The sequence below is a fragment of the Olea europaea genome, chromosome 17 (genome assembly GCF_002742605.1).
Source record: "Olea europaea var. sylvestris chromosome 17, O_europaea_v1, whole genome shotgun sequence".
Classification (NCBI taxonomy): domain Eukaryota; kingdom Viridiplantae; phylum Streptophyta; class Magnoliopsida; order Lamiales; family Oleaceae; genus Olea; species Olea europaea.
The window spans coordinates 15,119,935-15,141,284 of NC_036253.1; the positions used below are offsets into that span (position 1 = coordinate 15,119,935).

The following is a 21,350-nucleotide window of genomic DNA, read 5'->3' on the forward strand; positions in this document are numbered from 1 at the left end:
TTATTTTTAAAAAGCATATTTTATCATTTTAAGAGCTTCTATAAATTTAGAAATTAAAATTTTGAAATACTCTAACAAACTTTCAAATTTAACATAATTTTACTACTATAAAAAAATATTTATTATTTCTTTATATCTTTTATTTTAACTAGTTTTTCTTTAAATTATTTTATTATTTTTTTACATTAAAAAACGAACAACTTTGGATGCATTTAATTCTTTAAACGTGAGATACTCTCTATTTTAAAAAGTAAGTAAGAGCCCGTTTGATATGATTTATTAGAAAATGTGTTGTTAAAATATAAGGCAACTTTATTAGTTTGTGTGGAATATTTTATTGTGTGAATGTGTGATGAATAATGATCCTATAGTAAACAATTTAAAACTTTAAAAAATAACAAACATGGCTTAAAATGTTAATTTAAGTAAATGTGATGCTTCACATACATCGGGTAATGGTATTCACCCCTCTCATGTGAAGCGAACCCATTTTGAATGAAATATAATTTATCTGAAGTGGATCCTCTTCCATGGGAAGGGTAAACACCATTACGAACATCGCGTTACGTATTCCTTTAAATAACTCTATCAAATCGCCTAGTTTTAAAAACATCCTCCTGCTCTCTCTCTTTCTATGTCCTTGTTTGAGCCTTATTTTAAGAGAAATAATATATTTTTAAATAGTGATTGATGGCAAATGTGTGATTAAAAATTAAAAATTAATTTTTTTTTGAATTTACATGTAATATTATATTATTGAGAAATATATACTTCAAAATGAGTTTTGGAAAAATAAATTTAACAAAAAAATGGAGCTCACAAGTGCTACATATATTCATTTTCTACCCAATCTGGTCCGAAGTCCAAACCGTTCAACTCGCACCTCCACTTTTGTATTTTCTCACAAAAAACACGCAAAAAACTCGCGAAATAGCATAAAAAATACTCTTCATTTCCATCTGAATCCATCTATTCAAGCTACTCTTACTAGTACGAATTCAGTGGCAGCAATTTTGATTTTGATGTTTGGTCTGTAAAACTATGCTCTGGATCTCAGAAAAGGGAAGGAGGAAAGGATAAAGAGCAATAAAAATGGTGTTTAAGGGGAGATTTTTTGCTTCTAAAAAGTCAGATGCTTCTAGCCCAGATGGATCCTCCAACAGTCCTCGATCTTTTGGGTCTAACTCCAATTCCCCGATCCGATCCGATAAGAAGAAGCCTAAGTCATCTTCGCCATCCATTTCCAAAGACAAATCCCCAAGCACCCCAACCACCAGCTTCAGCAAAAATCAAATTAAAAAAAAGGACTTTAAAGTGAAAGATGCACAGAATTTGAGTAATCACAGTTCTGGAATCTCATCTTCATTTGCTCCTTCCAAGTTGAAAAAACCAGAAGAAGCTCTGGGGCCGAGGCCCACCTCTGTGTCTGTGTCGCCGATAGTTGCATCGTCGCTGGGGTTGAACAAGATAAAGACACGATCGGGGCCATTGCCGCAGGAGAGTTTCTTTAGTTTTAATAGTAGAGAAAAGGGGGTTCCTTTAGGTTCCAGTAAATTGTCAAAGCCATGTGGCCCTGGTGGTGTTGTTGGTGGCGGTAGTGTTAGTGATGGGGTTTTTGGCGGGAAGAAGGAGAAATCATTGGTGGAGAATGCTGATAATGGGAGCAAGGATACTCTGTCAAATGAGAACAGGCAGCCATGGGACCGGAGCCCAAATGTAGTCAAGGCTCAGGCCAGGTCACGGCTCCAAAATGGGGAATCATCTTCTGGAGCTACTAGTATGTTTCTCTATGTTATTTTTTATTTTTTTCAGGAAAATACAACCTACATAGGTGCATTAATGTTTATTGCTAGATATGCGGATGCATTTTTAGTTGTGGGATTGAAATGCGAATCCTTATGTTTCGACTTAATCAAGACTTATAAAGAGATCCTTAACAGTAACAACGGGACATCTATTAACTTAGTTATATATTAGGTAATGAAATTATCACGTGAGTACGGGTGAATAATTCGTAATGCCGTAGACTTAACAGATGTATTGTATTGCAATATGGTTGGTTATAGTTAGACTATGCATCATTTATGCTCAGAATTTTGCAGCGGAATTTTTATGGTGATTAATTCACTATAAGTGAAATCTTATTTTGTACCGTATATCATATAAAAAACTTCACATCTTTCGGTTTTTCTCCAAGAGCAACCTAGATCACTATGTTTTGAATATCTGTCTAAAACTGGCTTGAACTTTTCCCATCAAAGTATCTAATCTTTGTTCCACTAGGCATGGCCTTGGACAAGCCTTAGCTCCTCCAATAAAAGAAATTAACGGTATTACTTGATTCCTCGATACATTGAATCTAAAGAATGCCTAAAATATTGATGCTTTTACATTTACCTTGGTGAAATTTTTTTAATTTTGAGGTGCCTATTGGAAAGGAATCCTCCAGGACGAGGTATTCAAATTTTACAATTCTCATATGATTAAACTTGAGTTTAGGTGGCTTAATTAATTAATTTGTTGTTGTTGTAAAACTCGTGCAAAGCTTGGAGGTTGTGATCTTATATCCAAGTGTGACTTGGAGAGAGGTGTTTTAGGTGACACTGTTATTAGAGTCCCTTATGTTTCTGTTTAAACTTAATCTGCAAATCTTCTTATGTATAGTAACAGTAATTTAAAGCTGTGTGTTCAGTTCATAATTATTCTGTTTCCTCACTCTTTGCTGGGCATCTGGTTAACACTCAAGCTTGCTTTAAGTATCTGCTACAACAGTTTATGCATGTGAGAAAAGGAAAAGGAATTCTGGGAATTATTGAAGACTTTAACTTAATGTAAAATTGTTGGGTGCAAGCTGGACCCCTCGAGGTCACTTGTAGAGGAAAAAGAAAAGACTGGGTTTACCGGCTTCTGATGTCCTTCTATTATGGGATGGAGTGTTCATCCTTTTCAATTGGCTAATGTTGTTCTCACAGGGCGTTTTGATTCATCATGGCGTCATTCTGGAGAACTTAGGAGTTTGAATATACATACTCCAGAAATGAAGGTAAAGTATCTCTTTGATACTGTCAAAGCATATATGTTCAGAAATATTTTCTGCCGAAAACTGTGAATTTAAATAACCTGAAACCAAATTAATCATTCAGACATCATATGAATGTGACAACCCGAAGGAGTCTGAATCTCCCCGCTTTCAAGCTATCCTTCGAGTTACCAGTGCTCCTAGGAAGAGGTTTCCTGGTGATATCAAAAGTTTCTCTCATGAATTGAATTCCAAAGGTGTACGGCCTTACCCATTTTGGAAGCCTCGAGGTTCAAATAATTTGGAGGTATTTAGGTTTATTCCAATTTTTTCTTTTCTTTTCTTTCTCAAGCAGCGATATTTTACTCTAAATAATTTGGATATTCATGATCATCTTGGACTCACAACAGGAGGTTTTGACTATGATAAGGACAAAATTTGACAAAGCAAAGGAAGAAGTGGATTCAGATCTGCATATTTTTGCTGCAGATCTGGTTGGAACTCTGGAAAAAAATGCAGAAAGCCATCCAGAATGGCAGGAAACTTTAGAGGACTTACTGGTTTTGGCTCGGAGCTGTGTCATGATGTCTCCTGGAGAATTTTGGCTTCAGTGTGAAGGCATAGTTCAAGATTTGGATGATAGGCGTCAGGAACTTCCTATGGGCATGTTAAAGAAGCTTCATACTCGAATGCTTTTTATACTCACTAGGTGCACAAGATTGTTGCAGTTCCACAAGGAAAGTGGGTTGGCTGAAGATGAACCTGTTTTTCAGCTCCGGCAGTCACTTCAGCCTGCAGAAAAATGTGTTAGCACAGGGAAGGATGGGAAGATTTCTACTGATGCAAAATCCTCCCACGTTCACCCCACAAGGAAATCTTATAGTCAAGAGCAACATGTTGAAACCACAAAGAACTTGGATCCTTCTATCAGTAGGAATCGGATGGCTTCGTGGAAGAAATTTCCATCTCCTACTGGAAAGGTACCCAAAGATGATATCGTTGCTTCAGTTAAGGAGGAACGGAATGATAATATTGTGGCTTCAGTTAAGGAGGAACAGAATGATCATATCGTGGAAGCTTCAAAAATATTAAGCAACACAAGAGTATTGCATGATGTTGATCTCGCTACTTCTAAAGCTTTTGAATCTCCTGCAAAAGATTCTCATATACAGCATTCAATGCCCTCCAAGCACCAACGTAAAGTCTCAAGAGGAAACTGGGGTGATCAACCAAGTGTTTTTGATGAAAGTTCAATGATCTGTCGCATTTGCGAGGAGGAGGTTCCCACTTTACACGTGGAAGACCACTCTAGAATTTGTGCAATCGCCGATCGATGTGATAAGAAGGGTCTGAGTGTCAATGAGCGCCTAGTAAGAATAGCTGAAACTCTTGAGAAGCTGATGGAGTCGCATTCGAAGGACTTCCAACATATTGGGAGTCCAGGTGGTGCCAAAGTATCAAATTCGAGTATGATCGAAGAATCTGATCTTCCTTCTCCAAAACTCAGTGACTGGTCTCACAGAGGCTCAGAAGACATGCTAGATTGTTTTCCGGAAGCAGATAATTCTGTCTTCATGGAAGATATGAAGGGTTTACCTTCCATGTCGTGTAAAACTCGCTTTGGTCCAAAGTCTGATCAAGGAATGACGACATCATCAGCTGGCAGCATGACTCCTAGGTCACCTTTGATGACGCCGCAGATGAGCCAGATAGACTTGCTTTTGTCAGCGAAAGGTGCTTACTCTGAACATGGCGATCTTCCTCAGGTATATAATAGTCTGCTGAGTTCATTATCATCTTCATCTTCACCAGCTTGTTGGTAACTTACTGCATGTGCCATATTAATGCACCACATGCAACTTTCAAATTTGTTACAGTTGTTATATGTGTTGAACTGGTATGCATCTGTTTGCTTAATTGATTTCTACTTAACCTCTTGGCCTTGTTATTTTCTGTACAGTTCTGCTTTCTTTGAAATTTTATGTTCAAGAAGATCTAAGCATTTCTTTATGTATTTGTACCATAGTCAACTTTGGAGTAAAAAGAGTTTGATGCTCTAGAAAATTCATAAATGATCACTTAATATTACTTTCTTTTGCGTCCAGTCTGCTGAGATATACGTCTCTGTATGATGAAGTATAAGGACTGTCTGAGTAGAATGCAGTGCAGAATGAGAAATTGGGAAGATAAGAAAAATAGAGGGAAGAATGAGAAGAAATGGGCGAAAATAGAGAAGAAGTTGGGGGGAACTAAAAAGAAAAAATAAGTTAAATAATTTCTAATAAAATTAAGCCCTTGTTTGGTGGAGATTAAATTATATTTTTAGTAGATTTTGATAGAAATTGATGAAATGTGTGGTCGTAAAATTGCGGGCCTCATGAAATATTTGTATAAAATTAATTGTTGACTTTGATTAAGATTAAAGTCTAGATTTCAATCACTGCCAAATAGGGCCTAAATCTCATCGAAATATTAAAATTAATCTAATTAAAACTAACATAACTTAAATCAATTGCTACTTAACTTCTATCTAAATCTTAACTTTATTCTTTTCATTCCCATACTAAAGAAGATACATTATAAAGGAAAACTCTACCATTACATGATCATTCAATTTTATGGTATCCTAACTTTCAGTTTTTGTGGGTTTCTTTCTTTCTTTCTTTCTTTCTTTTTTTTTTTTGTTTCCTTATTTCTTCTATTGTTAAGTACATAGTTACATATGATTTTGTGCATTTGGCGTAATTGGAAATGATTTGTGATTGCGTGTGGCTGGACATGTATTCAGATTGAGGGAGCTTTTCCTATTCAGATGAGATCCCCATGTCTTACTGCAATGGTCAACAAATACATCAAATTATGATACAAATTTTTCATTTCTAATCTGAACAAATTTATTTGGGTAATGGTTAAGCTTTCCATCCACTCATCACACATTAAATAGCTGAAATACAATGCTGGAATTGGATTTATCATGTCCAATCAGACAAGCCAGAACCTAATATCACTCACTCGTTATGGTGGTGTGGTTCTAGATTTGCTCAGATTTTGTGAGCTCTACTTAAATATGAATATATGAAAAGTGAGTACATCACACATTTACAAAGAGGTAAGGTGGCGAATATTATTTTGCCCCAGAAATTTTGAGGTACCCAGAACTTATTGAGGTACTGCATTTTTTAATTTGATGGCTACAACGCCTCATAGAAGTTTCCAGCTTTTGATGTCCTCTTTTTGATATGCATCTGTTTTTCATATTGCAAAGTTTCTGAGTATTAGCAACTCATTGTATTTCTTTTCTTCTTCGCACAAACCTTGGGAAACAATGTGATCCTATGAAACAAACCTCTAATTTAACTAGAGCCAGAACTCAATATTTGAAGCTTTCATGGAGGACAAATTAGATGTTTCGTGCCTAAACAAATATGACTTCTAAAGAGTCTTGAGAGAGAAAATGCTAAGCTGTGTAGTGGAACTAAGTGGTAGCCAATTGTATAGAATCAATGTATTGTTGAAATCGTGAGATTAATTTTGGATTTCTTCAGCTCTTTGTAAAAGTTAATTCTCCATTTTGACGTGCAGATGAATGAACTTGCTGATATTGCTCGATGTGTAGCTAGTACCCTCCTGGATCATGATAACTCTGTGTCGTATCTGCTTTCTTGCCTTGAAGACTTGAAAGTTGTTACAGACCGCAGAAAATTTGATGCTCTCACAGTGGAAACTTTTGGAGCACGAATAGAAAAATTGATCAGGTGAATATCTGTCTAATTGACCTCTTCATTACAGTATAAACATGTCTTGATGATTTTCCTTGACATTTCTAGTAATTTTGAGACATTCATGTTTGCAGAAATTTGACTCTTGTTTAATGAATTTAATTCTAGAGAAAAATATTTACAACTATGTGAATTAGTAGTCGACGACAAGGTTGACATCACAAGCACTGTAATTGATGAAGATGCTCCTTTAGAAGATGATGTTGTACGCAGCTTGCGAACTAGCCCGGTACATCCCACCAAAGACCGGACCTCGATAGATGACTTTGAGATTATAAAGCCAATTAGTCGTGGGGCATTTGGCCGGGTTTTCCTGGCAAAGAAGAGAACTACAGGGGATCTGTTTGCAATCAAGGTGCATATACAATTTGTCTCCTTTGATGCTAATTGTTCCTTCTTTTTCTTGAGAAGATATTTCTTATACCACTTGATCTAAAAGTTAAAGATGTTAGATAGGACCACATGGACATCATATGATATTGCTTCAACAAAATGTTTCTAGGCTTTTGGAGTTAGCTCGCTCTAAAGCAAAATCTACTTTGGATACCTTGTAATTTTAATTTTGGTTATTTGGTGACTAGTTTGTTGCAACATTTCTATTCCAAGTTCTTGAAGTTTTACATTCTGAAAATTTATCAGACATAGTTTAGGAAGTTGCAAAAGAATTACTAGATTATGTGTCTTATTTTGGTCCACTTGTCTCATACCTGTGCAGTCAAACATTTGAAAAAACTTGAAGCAGATAATTTCTGATAGAAAGCTTCTAAGGCACTATGATAATTAATTAATTTTACAATTATAGCAGCATTGTAAAAGAAAGGGAGAGAATCATAATAAGCATTGGAGAAGTTTTCTAATGAAGATGTCAATGTTTTAAATATCAAACAGGACTGAATCTCATCTAATTATATTTTCTACGTGTATCTTTTATGATATATTAGGTTAATTTCTAGAGGTCAAAACTAATGAGAAAGTTTTGCGGAGATGTATCAATGTCCTTGAGGAATCTATTATCTGTATGATTGGTAGGTTTTAATAATTTGAATTGGGTTGGTTGTGTTGATATTCACCCTTCTATTACTGAATGGTGTATGTTTCTTGGTGGTGTACTTATCTCTTGAAAAGGTAAGAAAAAAGCTTGTGTTTCGACGACTTCCACCGAGTCTGAATATCTGAGCCATGTCATGTGCTTATTCTGAAATCATTTTGCTTCAAGATTTGTTGGAAGAAATTGGTGTTCCGCAACTTTCTCCTATTCCTCTTTATGCTGATAGTATGAGTGTTATTCAAATAGCTAATAATTCGGTGTTTTATAAACATACCAAACATATACAAGTGGAGTGTCATTCTATTCATGAAACGCTTCGTTGTCATGAGATTTTTGTTCCTTACATTTCTATTGAAGACCAAATAGCTGATGTCTTTACCAAAGCTATATCTTGCCATCACCATTAGTTTATGGTTGACAAATTAATGCTTCTTGATCGCTCAACATCAATTTGAGGGGGATTTCAATGAGTTGTCCGATTATACGAGTTGATTGAACTTCCCACAATGGAATATTTGATTGTATATAATTAGGCTATTCCTAATATAGTTGATTTAATTATATATTACCATATTTAGGGGCTATAAATTGTATTATTTGAAGGAATAACCTTGATTGAGGTATCGATTGTAATGAAATACAATTTTATCATCTATAACGATCACGGACTTTCTCCTACAAGCCCTTTCACTCGGGGGCTATTCCGTCCACCGTTAGTAACAAAACTAAAGTGCTTATAGGAAAAATACCTGGCCGGTTGTTATAGATACAACTTAGGATGGTAGGCTACCCTTGTTTATTAAGAGCGTGTTTGATCCCCATTATTTCCAAGTTTCATCAATCTCTTTTTGTCAATCACACATTCTTCAATAAAATATTATTACACGCAAATCCAAAATTTTTCCTTATTTTTTAACTACACATTTTCATCAATCTACTATTGCAAAATATATTATTTGCTAAAAATGGGGCTCAAATATGCTCTAAGTCATCAATCTTGTCTTCAAAGTTGATTGAGTTTAGCAGGACAAGGAAAAATTTTGGTAGGTTTTGACATGACGGAAGCAAACAAAGAGAGAGATAGCTGAGAGAGAGAGAGAAGGTTAAAAATTATATTTCTGTTCAATGTCAAAGTGGGTCTTACACTGAAAAACCTATTGTTACTAGAGTTGAAACTGCTAGTAAATAAGAAAATAAAATAAAATACTAGAAGATCTTTAAAAATAAACCCTCAATGCTATTCTTAATATTAGTATCCAAACTTGGCAACTATTAAATAAAATGTCTTTGTTGATCTCCATCACCGGGTCTTTCCTGCTTGCTTGGCTTTTAGTCAAACTTCCTGCAGCTGAGACTTCATCTTTATGATGTTTCTAGATCAACAAAATTGAAGCATTGTTTTTCATGGCTCTATAAAGCATAAAATAGGATGCAATTACACCATCGCATAAACCCAATCTATCTTATGGTTTTCTTTGTAAAGTGATTGGGAGCCCAATTTCAACCGCATGCTTAATTTTTACAAGTAAAATGGCCAAACTAGATCTTGGGGAACTTGCAATATTTGTGGGTATATCCCTTAGCCTGCTTCCATCTGCACTGCCATAGCCAAACGAAATTATTATTATTATAGCATTACTTGATGTATTTTCAAAGGGCACCAACTTACTGTGTATTCTGCAGGTGCTCAAAAAGGCAGATATGATCCGTAAGAATGCAGTTGAAAGTATTTTGGCCGAAAGGGATATATTGATCTCAGTTCGCAATCCTTTTGTGGTGAGAAGGTGTTTTTACCCTATCCTGTTAAAATAACTTCTCATTTTAACTTGTATGCTTCATGTCTTAGGTTCGCTTCTTCTATTCATTCACTTGTCGTGAAAACTTGTATCTTGTGATGGAGTACTTGAATGGTGGAGATCTTTATTCATTGTTGAGAAATCTAGGTTGTTTAGATGAAGATATTGCTCGTGTCTATATAGCTGAAGTTGTAAGTTTTCTTGTTGACGTCTCTTATTTCGCTTTATTTTCTCCTATTGCTTTGTTTTAAGTGAATGCAATATATATATGAGACTCTGATGTGGACAGGTGCTTGCTCTGGAATATTTGCATTCTCTGCGCGTGGTTCATCGTGATCTGAAGCCTGATAATTTGTTGATTGCACACGATGGTCATATCAAGGTAACTTATTTCTTTCCAGTGTTACATATGTATATATATATAGAACATATATATATGTATATGTGTGTGTATATATATATATATATATATGTATATGTGTGTATATATATATATATATATATATGTGTGTGTATGTATGTATATATATTTTTTATTTTTTTTAAATTTTTTGCATCCCTATTTTAATACACATGTTTTATCGATTTTGTATTTGTTGAGGGTTTGGCTTTTATTTTTTAGACACGTGGTTTTCAATTTTGTATGTGGGATTCTTTATTAAAAAATGTAGTCAAGGAGAAACCACTAGAAATAGAAAAATGTAAGTGAAAATAAGAGGTAGGGGCCAATCATGAGGGGTAGCTCAGTGGTCAGGTCTTGGATTTGCTCTTCAATGGTCACCAGTTCGAATCTCTTTAGAGCCATTGAAGTGAGTATCGAACTGTAAATTTCAAGGCTCTGGATTGGTCGAGGTACGCGTAAGCTAGTCTATATCCACGATCATAAAAAATAAATAAATAAATAAAATAAAAAAGAAAAAAAGAGGTAGGGGCCATCAGTACGAGTGTTGCTGATTTGAAACTTCAAATTTAGAATGATTTCTGTCGATTGATTCTTATGGCAATCCTTTAGCAGATCCATGAGACAATTCAAATTTGACAGAATCAAGTGGGAGCATCCTTCTATCACTAATCACGAAGTCGTGAGCTTTGAGAGCCTTTTTATGACAAAAATGCTCTTTTATCACTAAAGGTTTACTTTAGTGGTAAAGTTGACTATTTTTTCAATCATAATCCAATTTGGCATATAGCCATTCCAGCCTCGGGTGCACCAACTCAAAGTATTTGACTGGTCTATCTTGCTATATCTCCTTTTCTTTTCTCTTGTTTTGTTTTGCTAATGATGCCAAGTCATGTACCACAGTACTAGTGAATTATCACTGTATATTTGGCTGGGTAACATTAAACAGAATATTTATTTGGCCATGGACTCTTAACTGTTTTATTCTTTTTCATGTTTCTTTTTCTTTGTGGAACTGTGTTATTAAGTTTTCCAATCTTGTATTTATTTCTAGATTTTTTTCTCTTGTATGGTCAAGCATTACATTAGACTCCATTAATTGCTTGTCCTATGCTATAGTATGATTTTACTTTCAAAAGTAAATTTTCTCTGTCTACTTCATAGTATTTTAATATAATGAACATATTTTATGAAAAAGAAAATACAGTTCGAGTATTTTCTAAGATTGTTTATCTTTAGAAATAGGTAAAGCTCATCGAGCTTAATACTTTTTATATTTCTCTTTACTTTTTGCCCTCTGAATATACTGATGCCATAAAAACTTAGAAATGCTTGCGAATCTAATGGGCCTAACTTAATGTATGCCATCCAATCTATCGATGCTGATTTATTGTTGAATTAACCAGTTGACAGATTTTGGGCTATCTAAAGTTGGTTTAATCAACAGCACTGATGATTTATCGGCTCCAGCTGTCAATGAAACATCCCTAATGGAAGATGATGAGCAACAATTGTCTGCATCTGAGCATCAACGGGAAAGGCGTAAGAAACGCTCTGCTGTTGGTACACCAGACTATTTGGCACCCGAGATTCTTCTAGGAACTGGGCATGGTTTGTAATTATTCCTTTTTATATTATAGTTTTAAATAAATTAGAGAAATTCACTATGTAAATGTTAAAGGAAAATAATAATCCGTTCCACATACTCAAACGATGTCACCATGAAGAATCTTAAGCAAAATCATAACGGGCTCCTCACTCAAACAGTTGAATCACGACTAATATAGACAATCTAAGTACAAGGACCCACCGGTACAGAAATTTCCTCCTATTTTTCATAAATCGTCTCTATTCCCCCTACTAGCCTAGCATTTATGCGATATTCAAATCAATCTTATAACAAGTTTCAGGATATAAACCTTGAATGGCTGATAAGAATCTGTCCCTGAGAAAAAAGACTGGTTCAATTCTTGGCTGCCTATAGTTGTATGATATCTTTACTTATGACTTGATAATCATTTTGGTCGTGTTGGTTAGGTAAAAAAATTATGATATGACTTGAAAACGTATTGCCGTCAAAATTGTTCTATGGTTCTATTGGACCTGGTTGTGCGCATTTGATTTGAGTATTCTCTGCATTTTCAGGCTTTACTGCTGATTGGTGGTCTGTGGGTATTATTCTATTTGAGCTGATTGTTGGCATTCCGCCGTTCAATGCAGAGCATCCTCAGGTTAAATATTGTTTTATAATTTTATATCCTTGGTGCTTGCTGAATGGTTAAAGGTCCTTGACGTGTGACATGTTTTTGGGACCTTATCTTTGGCTAACATAGTATTTCACCTTGATTTAATGAATTTTTTCCAGGGAAATGATAACAAGATAAATTAGAAGAATGCAGTTCTCTGATTGTTTGTGAATTCTATAAAGACGTATAGATTCCTGCAAAGAATTGTCTGTCAGATCCTTTTTGAATTGTGAACTCGTGAAGCGTTACTATAGAAAATATTAAAAATAGTTAGTAAGTATTGCATTAATACTTCCCAGAGCTAAATACTTAATTACAATTACTGGAAAGTGAAGCAAGAGATGATGGTTCAGAATGGGAGAGAGGATGAATAACTAAAAGAAACGGAGACGAGAAATTTGTGAGGAAGAAATTTATATATATCCTACATCAACTGTGAATAGTTTGTGTACTTGAAAAACTACTATTATATATAGTTAACATCCTTAGTAAAAAAAGGAAGTTACCTAATTTAAAAGTTTAGTTCATTGGCCAGTTCTCTCTTTTGCTTTTTCAGGCCCACACTCTTAGATATTCTATTTGTTGGCACAAATGATTGCACAAGAAATTCCTGAACTCTGAAGCATGCGGCTTAAAAAATTTAAATTTTCACCACTTTAAATATTTTACAGTTGTAAGTTGCATGTGACATGCCATATTGCGTGTATAATTTTATGGATACTTGCCACTAATAATCCCATGTATAGAATTCTTGAATTCTCATGCTGTCCGGGGCAATGGTGAAAATCTTATGGATTTATGTTATCTATCATCCATACTGTTTAGTAAAATTATCATCAAGTACCTTCTTTGGTTGTTTTCATATAATTTATCAGAAAAATGTACCTTCCATTGTCTATTCCTTATCATTTTTGGATTTCTCTCAGAAAATTTTTGATAATATTCTCAACCGCAATGTTCCTTGGCCTCGGGTCTCTGAAGAAATGAGCCATGAAGCACACGACCTGATTGATCAGTAAGAAAAAACTTGTTTCTATTTATGATGATTAGTTGTCTCAATATCCTGGTTGTTTTTTCCGTAAGCATCTCTTATTTAAAGCGTTCTGCAAATTTTTGTATATGAATCTGGAAATACTGAATTCTCTGTCGTCTTCTTGATTTCGTATCGATTTTCAGATTACTGACTGAAGATCCTAACCAGAGACTTGGAGCTAGAGGAGCCTCAGAGGTCATTTTAGTTCCTCATATTATTTCTGATGGCCCCTTTTTAATTAAATGTTCGGGTGATAATTGATTAAAGTATAAAATCAACTGTACAGGTGAAGCAGCATCCGTTTTTCAGAGATATTAACTGGGATACGCTTGCTAGACAAAAGGTTCGACTGTCTCCCACAATTCAGTGTGCTTTTATGTGCAGAAGTTTTTGTATTTAGCATGTTTGGCTAAGCTTGATTTATCTCGCTATTAGACTATTAGTATAATAAGTAAATTTTATAATAATTTCTTACTCGGTCAAAATTCAAAATTAGCAATAAGCAAACTAGTTATTTTGAGAGTAAGAGTTACTTTCAAACTAGGCGGATTTGAGAAAATATCATATTCAAGCATGTTTGAAAACAAAAGGTTACGAGTATACCGGATTATTGATGCTTTGTAATTCTTCCCCATCTCCCAGGCTGCATTCATCCCTGCCTCGGAGAGTCCACTAGATACAAGTTACTTCACATGCCGTTTCTCTTGGAATACTGCGGAAGAACAAGTGTATGCAGTTAGTGAATTTGAAGATTCTAGTGACAATGGTAGCATAAGTGGTAGCAGCAGTTGCCTAAGCAATCGACATGATGAACTGGTTCTATGCTTTTCTACTAATTGAAATTGAACGCTATTTATCTTACCCTACTGGTTTATAACTTTAATTCGGATTATTTTGGATAGGATGACATACACGGAGATGAATATGGCGGTTTTTCGGAATTTGACTCAAGCTCTGCCATCAATTATTCCTTTAGCAATTTTTCGTTTAAGGTAATCTTTTGCATGGTATGCCACAGTAATAGTCCTAATGGACTGGATTTAGATAGTTCTTTTTTTTTCTTTTTTTTTTATCTGTAAATATAAATTTCTATAGATCAAAACTCATATACAGGTACTCCGGGCATACCCGGGCTAAACAATAACAAAAAATGTATTAACAATAAGATCTAAAGATCTAATGCTAGAGACTCAAAATGAATCAGAACATGAGGATACAATAAGAACATGACTTTGTATACATGTGTTTTGATCCGTCTCACTATGCTATCAATGTGTGGTCTAAGATCGTCAAAAATCTTCCTATTTCTCGCCATCCAGATGGAGTAAACGGTGCAAGCAAGTGCAATTCTCTTAGCTTTGCTTTGCTAGGATGTCCCTCGAGTTTCCTTTTTAATCCACTTCAAAGCACTAGCTAGTGTAGATATGAATCGTCTCATTCCCAGCCACTTTCGAATCTGTCCCCATGTTTCGTTGCTGAACGGGCATTCAAAAAATAGGTGCTTACCAGATTCTTCCTTAAATCTATAGAAAACACAGCTTCGATCTATTTCCAAATGTTGTAATTTATCTTTGGTAAGTAGCCTAGATTGGGCACTTAGCCAAAGAATAAATGAATGTTTCGGTGTGATACATGGCTTCCAAACATCTACTGCCTAGGTTTTGTTAATTCCCTTCAACCGGAAATACTCATACGACTTGGACATAATCAACTTGCCCTCGGTACTCCACTCCGCCAATCGCTGGATGGTAGCCTGCACACTACCCTCTTTTTGGATAAACAATCCCCGAATTGTCGACAACTTCTTCATCAATGGAGAGTCATCATTTTTAGGCATCCACTCCCAAATGGTACCGCCTCTCAAGTATACATGATTGACCCAACGTACCCAAAGAGTGTCTTTCTTGTCTTGAATATTCCAAAGTACCTTGGTTAGCAAAGCATTATTCCAGCACTTTATGTCTCGAAATCCTCCCTCACTTTTAGGGAGATAAACATCCGCCTAAGAAACTAGCGATTTTTTGGAGTTCCAAAGAAAGTTCCTGCAAAGCCAAATAATTCTTGACGTTACTGTTGCCGGAATCGGAAAGATAGATAACCAAAAGCATTCAACTCCTTGTGAAACTGCCCTAACCAATTCGGCCCTCCCAGCATAAGACAATGATGCACATGTCCATGTATTAATGTATGCCGCAATCTTGTCCAAGAACGGCGCATAGTGATTAACTCTCAACTTTTGTGCTGGGAGTGGAATCCCCAAATATCGAAACGGCATTGTATCCTTGGGCATGCCCACAACCTCTTGGATTTCATCCAAATCTACCCCTTGAATACCAGTCGTGTAGAGATTTGATTTGTTCAAGTTTACTCTCAGTCTGGAGGAATCACTGAACTTGGACAGGCATTGCATCAATATGCGCACTGATATAGCATCACCTCTAGCAAACAACATCAAATCATCCGCAAATGCCAAGTGTGTGATTTTCAAAAACCCACATTTTGGATGGTAATTAAAATCACTATAGGTAGTAACCGCTTTCAATGTTCTTGATAGATATTCAAGACAAATCACAAATAGAAATGGCGATAGAGAGTCTCCTTGCCTTAATCCTCTTTTGCCCTTAATGAAACCATGCAAGCAACCATTAAGTGCAATGGAATATGAAGGGGAAGAGATACATACCATCACCCACCTAGTGAATCTCGCTGGAAATTCCATTCCCTCCAAAATCGATTTCAAGAAGCTCCATTCAATAGAGTCATACGCCTTTCGAAGATCTATTTTAAGTATGCATCTCGGTGAAACTCTCTTCCTACAATATAGTCTCAATAATTCTTGAGCAAGGTGGACATTTTTTATCAAACTCCTACCTTTCACAAATGCAGCCTGTGATTGATCGATAATAGTCCTCAATACTGGTGCCAATCTATTAGAAAGGACCTTAGTAATGACCTTATAAGTGACATTGCAACATGAGATATGTCTATAATCACCAACAGTGGATGCATGACTACCTTTGGGAATTAAGGCAATGATGTTGTGATTAATTTCTTTATGCAGTGAGCTAGACTCAAAAAATTCAGTTATAGCCTCCACAAAATCACCCCCAACTGTACTCCATGCTTTCTTGAAGAAACATGATGTGTAGCCGTCCGGACTCGGTGATCTATCCTTTCCAATACCAAGCAAGGCTGCCTTTATTTCTTGTGCGGTGATATCCATGCCAAGAGCATTTGCATGCTCCAATGAGAGTAGTGGGCCCTCGCCGAAAACTTTAGGATCAATGGATTCACAAGCATTACTCATTCCCAACAAATTTTGATAGAATCCGACAAATTCATCAGCCACATGTTCTTGCGAGGTCGTGGGGTGCCCATCATCTTTAATAACTGTCGCAATGAAAATTCTTTTTGCATTCCTCTTTACCATGGAGTGGAAGAATTTCGTACATTTATCCCTCTTTTTCATGTAGGCACATTTTGCTTGTTGGTAGAAAAAATTTCTTTCCGCTTCACAAATATCCATCGCTTTTTTCCGTAACTGTGTGACTTTACTCTGCAAATCTATATTACTGGTTGATCATGAAGCTCCATTTGGGCAGCCTGCAATTCATTCTTAGCCCTTTCAACCTTGTTGGCAATGTGTGCGAATGCTCTTTGGTTGAGCTGCTTTAAGACTTCCTTCAACCTATGTAACTTTTTTGCACAAAATAAATTGTTTAGTACCATGAATGTACTTATTCCAACTAGCTATAACCTGATTTTGAAAATCTGAGTGTTCTGCCCACATGTTGAAGAATTTGAAGTGTTTCCTTTTAATCTCATCTAGCTGGAAGAGTGTCACAATACAAGGAGAATGATCCGACAAACACCCCGACGGCTGAAAATCCGCTAAGGCGTGAAAACCCGCTTGCAACCCCAACTCATTTACCATTGCTCTATCAATCTTGCTCCACACCGAGAGTATGCTCCCCTGTGAATTCTTAGACCATGTATAAAAGCAACCCATGGACCTCAAATCCGAAAGACCCGCATTCAAGCAGCAATCCGCAAAGTCTTTAATTTCATATGGAGTGGCATCCGCTCCATTGCATTTTTCATCATATTGTAGGACATTATTAAAATCTCCCATGATCAACCAAGGACTTGAGCAATCTGCTCCAAAATCCATTAAATTGTTCCAAAGAGGCCTTCAAGTGACAATAGAATGAAATGCATAAATGAAACTAATGCAAGTAGAGATGGATGTTACCTTGCAAGTCACATTGCAATGTATCACTTGTGGTGTTGCATCCAAACTTGTAACTCAACCTTCACCGGGTTCCATAAAACCAAGATTCTTCCGGTCGGATGTAGGAGAAAATTGTCCACTTCTCTCCATCCGCCAAATTTTTTTGTCATGATCCGTGTTAACTTTGCTTGATTGAGTTTTGTCTCCAGCACTCCAAAAACATTAATGTTGTGTTTCTTTATAAGGTGTTGAACCCCATTTTGTTTCAGGGGCATATTGAAGCCCCTGATATTCCAAAATGCTGCCTTCATGATGATATGTGACACCCTTCGTTTTATCCTTTTTAGCTTCTGCAAGATGTGATTCATCTAATTTCCCTTTGAGTTTCTCGTTACCCATTCAGTGGCCCAGTTTTCTGCCTTGCATTTTTCTGCCTTTTTTGGTTATTTCGGTTCTTATTCCTGTCCACTACATTAAGGCCCTGTTTGGCATCCATTTTTATCAAAATGCATTTTTCTCTCTCTTCTTTTCAACCACACATTCTTTATTAAAATAATATTACACGTAAATCAAAAACTTTTTCTTATTTTTCAACCACACATTTCCCATTAATTTACTATTCAAAAATACATTTTCACATAAAAATTCCTACCAAACACCCTCTAAATGGGTTTTGCACCTCATCATCTTGTTCCTGTTGCTGTGTTTCACTGTTTTCCCCAGACTTCCTCATTTCAGTTTTATTAGCACCAATGTCTGAACCATTCTGATCAGCTGGATTTGATTGTGCTATTGGTTCCTTAGTGTTACCTGAAACCTGACCTATTTTTGTACCAACCTGTTTGCTTCCTGGTTCTACCCCTTTGCCGCCTGCATGCTGTCTATTAACATTGCATCCCGAAGTTGGATGTCCAAACATTTTACATGTATTGCAATACTTTGGAATGTGCTCAAAGTAAACTCCTTGTTCCCTCAGTTTTCCATTTGGTAACATCATATGAACTGTTCTTACTGGCTCCTTGGATACATCAACTTTGACTAAAACCCTCGCGTATGAAATTCTGTCCATAGTTGATGTGAGTTTGTCAGTTGAGATCGGCATTCCCACCTTTGATACAATCTTGCTTATCGCCTTCAACTTCCAACATTCAAGTCCAACATTCAAGTGGTAACCCAGGTAGATTAATCCAAATTGTTACGGTGTTGATTTCTTTGTCATCAAACTCAAAAAATTGGGGCATAATCTTCAACATAAGCGGCCTGCCAAAGACTAAGTATGGCCCCCCCCCCTTTGTCAGTTGAGATCGGCATTCCCACCTTTGATACAATCTTGCTTATCGCCTTCAACTTCCAACATTCAAGTCCAACATTCAAGTGGTAACCCAGGTAGATTAATCCAAATTGTTACGGTGTTGATTTCTTTGTCATCAAACTCAAAAAATTGGGGCATAATCTTCAACATAAGCGGCCTGCCAAAGACTAAGTATGGCCCCCCCCCTCGAGCACATTAAGTCTATCTTCCGCATTCTTGAACTTAAAAATTAACCTGCCACTTGTATGGATAGAGTACTTGTAATTTACCCTCCATGAATTGCATGGCTGCAAAAGTGCTGTTTTGCCTGGAAAATGACCAGCAACATAGCCAACCAAACTAAACCCCCAGGCATCTTCGACTTCATGCACATCATCCTCCTCCAAAGCCACAATTTCGGGGAGATCATTGATAGTTTGGAGTTTCGTGCCTTCGTCAAGTTTCCTATTATCTTTAAAGAGATTTACCCAAGGAGCTTTCACTGGGACTGTCTCTTTTACTTGGCTATCTTTGGGTGTTTGGGGTTCCCCATCTGAATCTTTCGAGACCATGTCTTCGGCACCAAGTGTTTGAGAAACACTTGGTGAATCTGCACAGAGTTCTTCCCAGAATGCTGTAGATTGGATTGCATCCTTTTTCATATTTGGGACAACAGGCTTCAACTTTAGCACGCTAGTTTGGCTTGTTTTCTTCTTACCAATAGTTGCTGGAATGAAGAGACTAGCTAGAAAGCAGTTAGACTGCCCGAAAGGGAAAAAGAAGCCAAAGTACAGATACAAAATATGTCTACAGGAGAGAGGAAGCACTTCTGAACTTTTTCCCAGAATGGAAGTAGTCAAATGTCTGAAAACCTGGGACAAACTGCAGTATCCAAACTAGTGCTATAATTCAAAATTCAAACATCCAGATTTGAATTTAATACCCGATTTAGAAACCACTTTACCATGCATACATACAGATACATACAAATTCTGTGAGCACAATGAGGATGAATCAATGGCTGAAACCAGGATGAACTAGCCGGACACACCCAACACTGCTTTGAATCTGGACGAACAGCAAGACAACCGAACCAACTGCCTTGACTTGCCGAACACACCAGGAACAACTTTGAATTTGTACAAGCCTGCCTTGAACCTGAATGGTGGAACACTAGAACTGAAAACACAGTTCGAACATCAACAAAATCTAATTTAACTTTGAACACCACCAAGAGAACTAAAACTGAAGTTTGAATGTCTCTAATATGTAAGCAAAATCCAAACAAGAACAAGAAAACTCTAGATGCAAGTGGGCAACCAAGTAATGAGAATGAAAAATATAGTCGTTACGGGATCCACACGAGATAGAAAGTCAAATATGGTGGTTTGATGTGATGGATAACGATCATATTTTTCATTTTTGTAGCAAAAAAATGAGAATCAAACGGGGGTTATAATTTTTTTGTTCTTCTTTAACATTGTACCCTACCAAATGTGGCTAAGTGTTTTGGGATATTTTCTCCTTCCATGCAAGTAATTTTCCGATGGTAATAACTATGATCAATAATTGTATACCTCGTCCCACCTTGGGGTTTCCAAATGGATGAGATAGTTTTGACTGTAGGTCAACCTGACTCTCCAAGGGAGCTTGTTTACTTTGCATGTTGTCGTGCTAAATTCTCATCAGCTGTACTGTCTCTGATTTTGCCTCTTTTTATTCGACAGAATCTCTCCCAGCTTGCATCAATCAATTACGATTTGCTTACAAAGGGTTGGAAAGACGATTCACCAACAAATTCAAATGCATAATTACGGTACTTCTGGCAAATGTGAACACAATGAGGAGCCAGATGTCATCCTGTTTGTATACCACCCTGTAAATGTATTGTCCATCGCTCATCGAATTTATGTGCTGAAATGTTGTACATTCCATGACTGAAAATATTTGTATGGTTCTGTTGCAGATATAGAAGCTAGCGGGGATGTGTTTTTGCTGTAAAGGCTTCTACCGTATGGCTTGAGTCTTGTCATTTGGTCTGACGATGTCTGGATTCTTTTGTACGCGAACCTTGAGTTGATGGTCTTCGGCCATGATGTCGTACTTGTGTTTATCCCGAACTGTAATGAGAACGCATCCCCCTTTTTGATCTATATTTCGATTATGTTTGATTTCCTTGCTGTGTTTCAACTACTCTGTAAAATTCGTGGCAAGGAAAAAAGAAGCTGAAATCAGATTTGTGTTCTTCACGTTATGTTATAGTTTTTTCAACCCCTAAACAGAACTTTTAATTTCTCCGGGAGAAATACAGGTTGCTGTCAGATGAATATTCACAACGGGTAATGAGGTTGAATTTGTATATGCCGTTCAATATTGAAGTTTCGATGGACTACCAAGAAGTTTAATATGAAGATAAGAGAAGTATTAATTTGAGTCGCACCTGATTTGAAATTCTACTCGATTCAAGTAGCATCACGCGAGGCAATAATATGACGATTAACTTATTA

General features: G+C 36.4%; 1 protein-coding gene across 3 annotated transcripts; it reads left to right on the plus strand.

Moving 5' to 3' along the window:
* The first annotated feature begins 862 nt into the window (after positions 1-862).
* Positions 863-21,097, plus strand: LOC111365281 (probable serine/threonine protein kinase IREH1). Of its 3 annotated transcripts, none has more exons than XM_022985725.1 (18): positions 863-1,777; positions 2,973-3,043; positions 3,144-3,326; positions 3,430-4,785; positions 6,602-6,774; positions 6,907-7,153; positions 9,530-9,622; positions 9,693-9,833; positions 9,932-10,024; positions 11,449-11,653; positions 12,188-12,273; positions 13,215-13,303; positions 13,465-13,516; positions 13,608-13,664; positions 13,964-14,137; positions 14,224-14,313; positions 20,571-20,727; positions 20,810-21,097. In XM_022985725.1, the coding sequence occupies exons 1-17, from the start codon at positions 1,093-1,095 to the stop codon at positions 20,652-20,654; spliced, it is 3,879 nt and encodes a 1,292-aa protein (XP_022841493.1). In that variant the 5' UTR covers positions 863-1,092; the 3' UTR covers positions 20,655-20,727; positions 20,810-21,097. The 3 variants fall into 3 exon arrangements, with proteins under 3 accessions (XP_022841493.1, XP_022841494.1, XP_022841495.1); XM_022985726.1 differs by having other exon boundaries at positions 20,571-20,721; XM_022985727.1 differs by having other exon boundaries at positions 1,322-1,777; positions 2,747-3,043.
* The last annotated feature ends 253 nt before the right edge of the window (positions 21,098-21,350 follow it).

Excerpts from the sequence above, each read along its gene's own strand:
- LOC111365281 (XM_022985725.1), top strand. The coding sequence starts at position 1,093 with ATGGTGTTTAAGGGGAGATTTTTTGCTTCTAAAAAGTCAGATGCTTCT. Across the intron at positions 1,778-2,972 it reads ATCATCTTCTGGAGCTACTA|GGCGTTTTGATTCATCATGG; the intron begins GTATGTTTCTCT and ends TTGTTCTCACAG. Across the intron at positions 12,274-13,214 it reads TCAATGCAGAGCATCCTCAG|AAAATTTTTGATAATATTCT; the intron begins GTTAAATATTGT and ends GATTTCTCTCAG.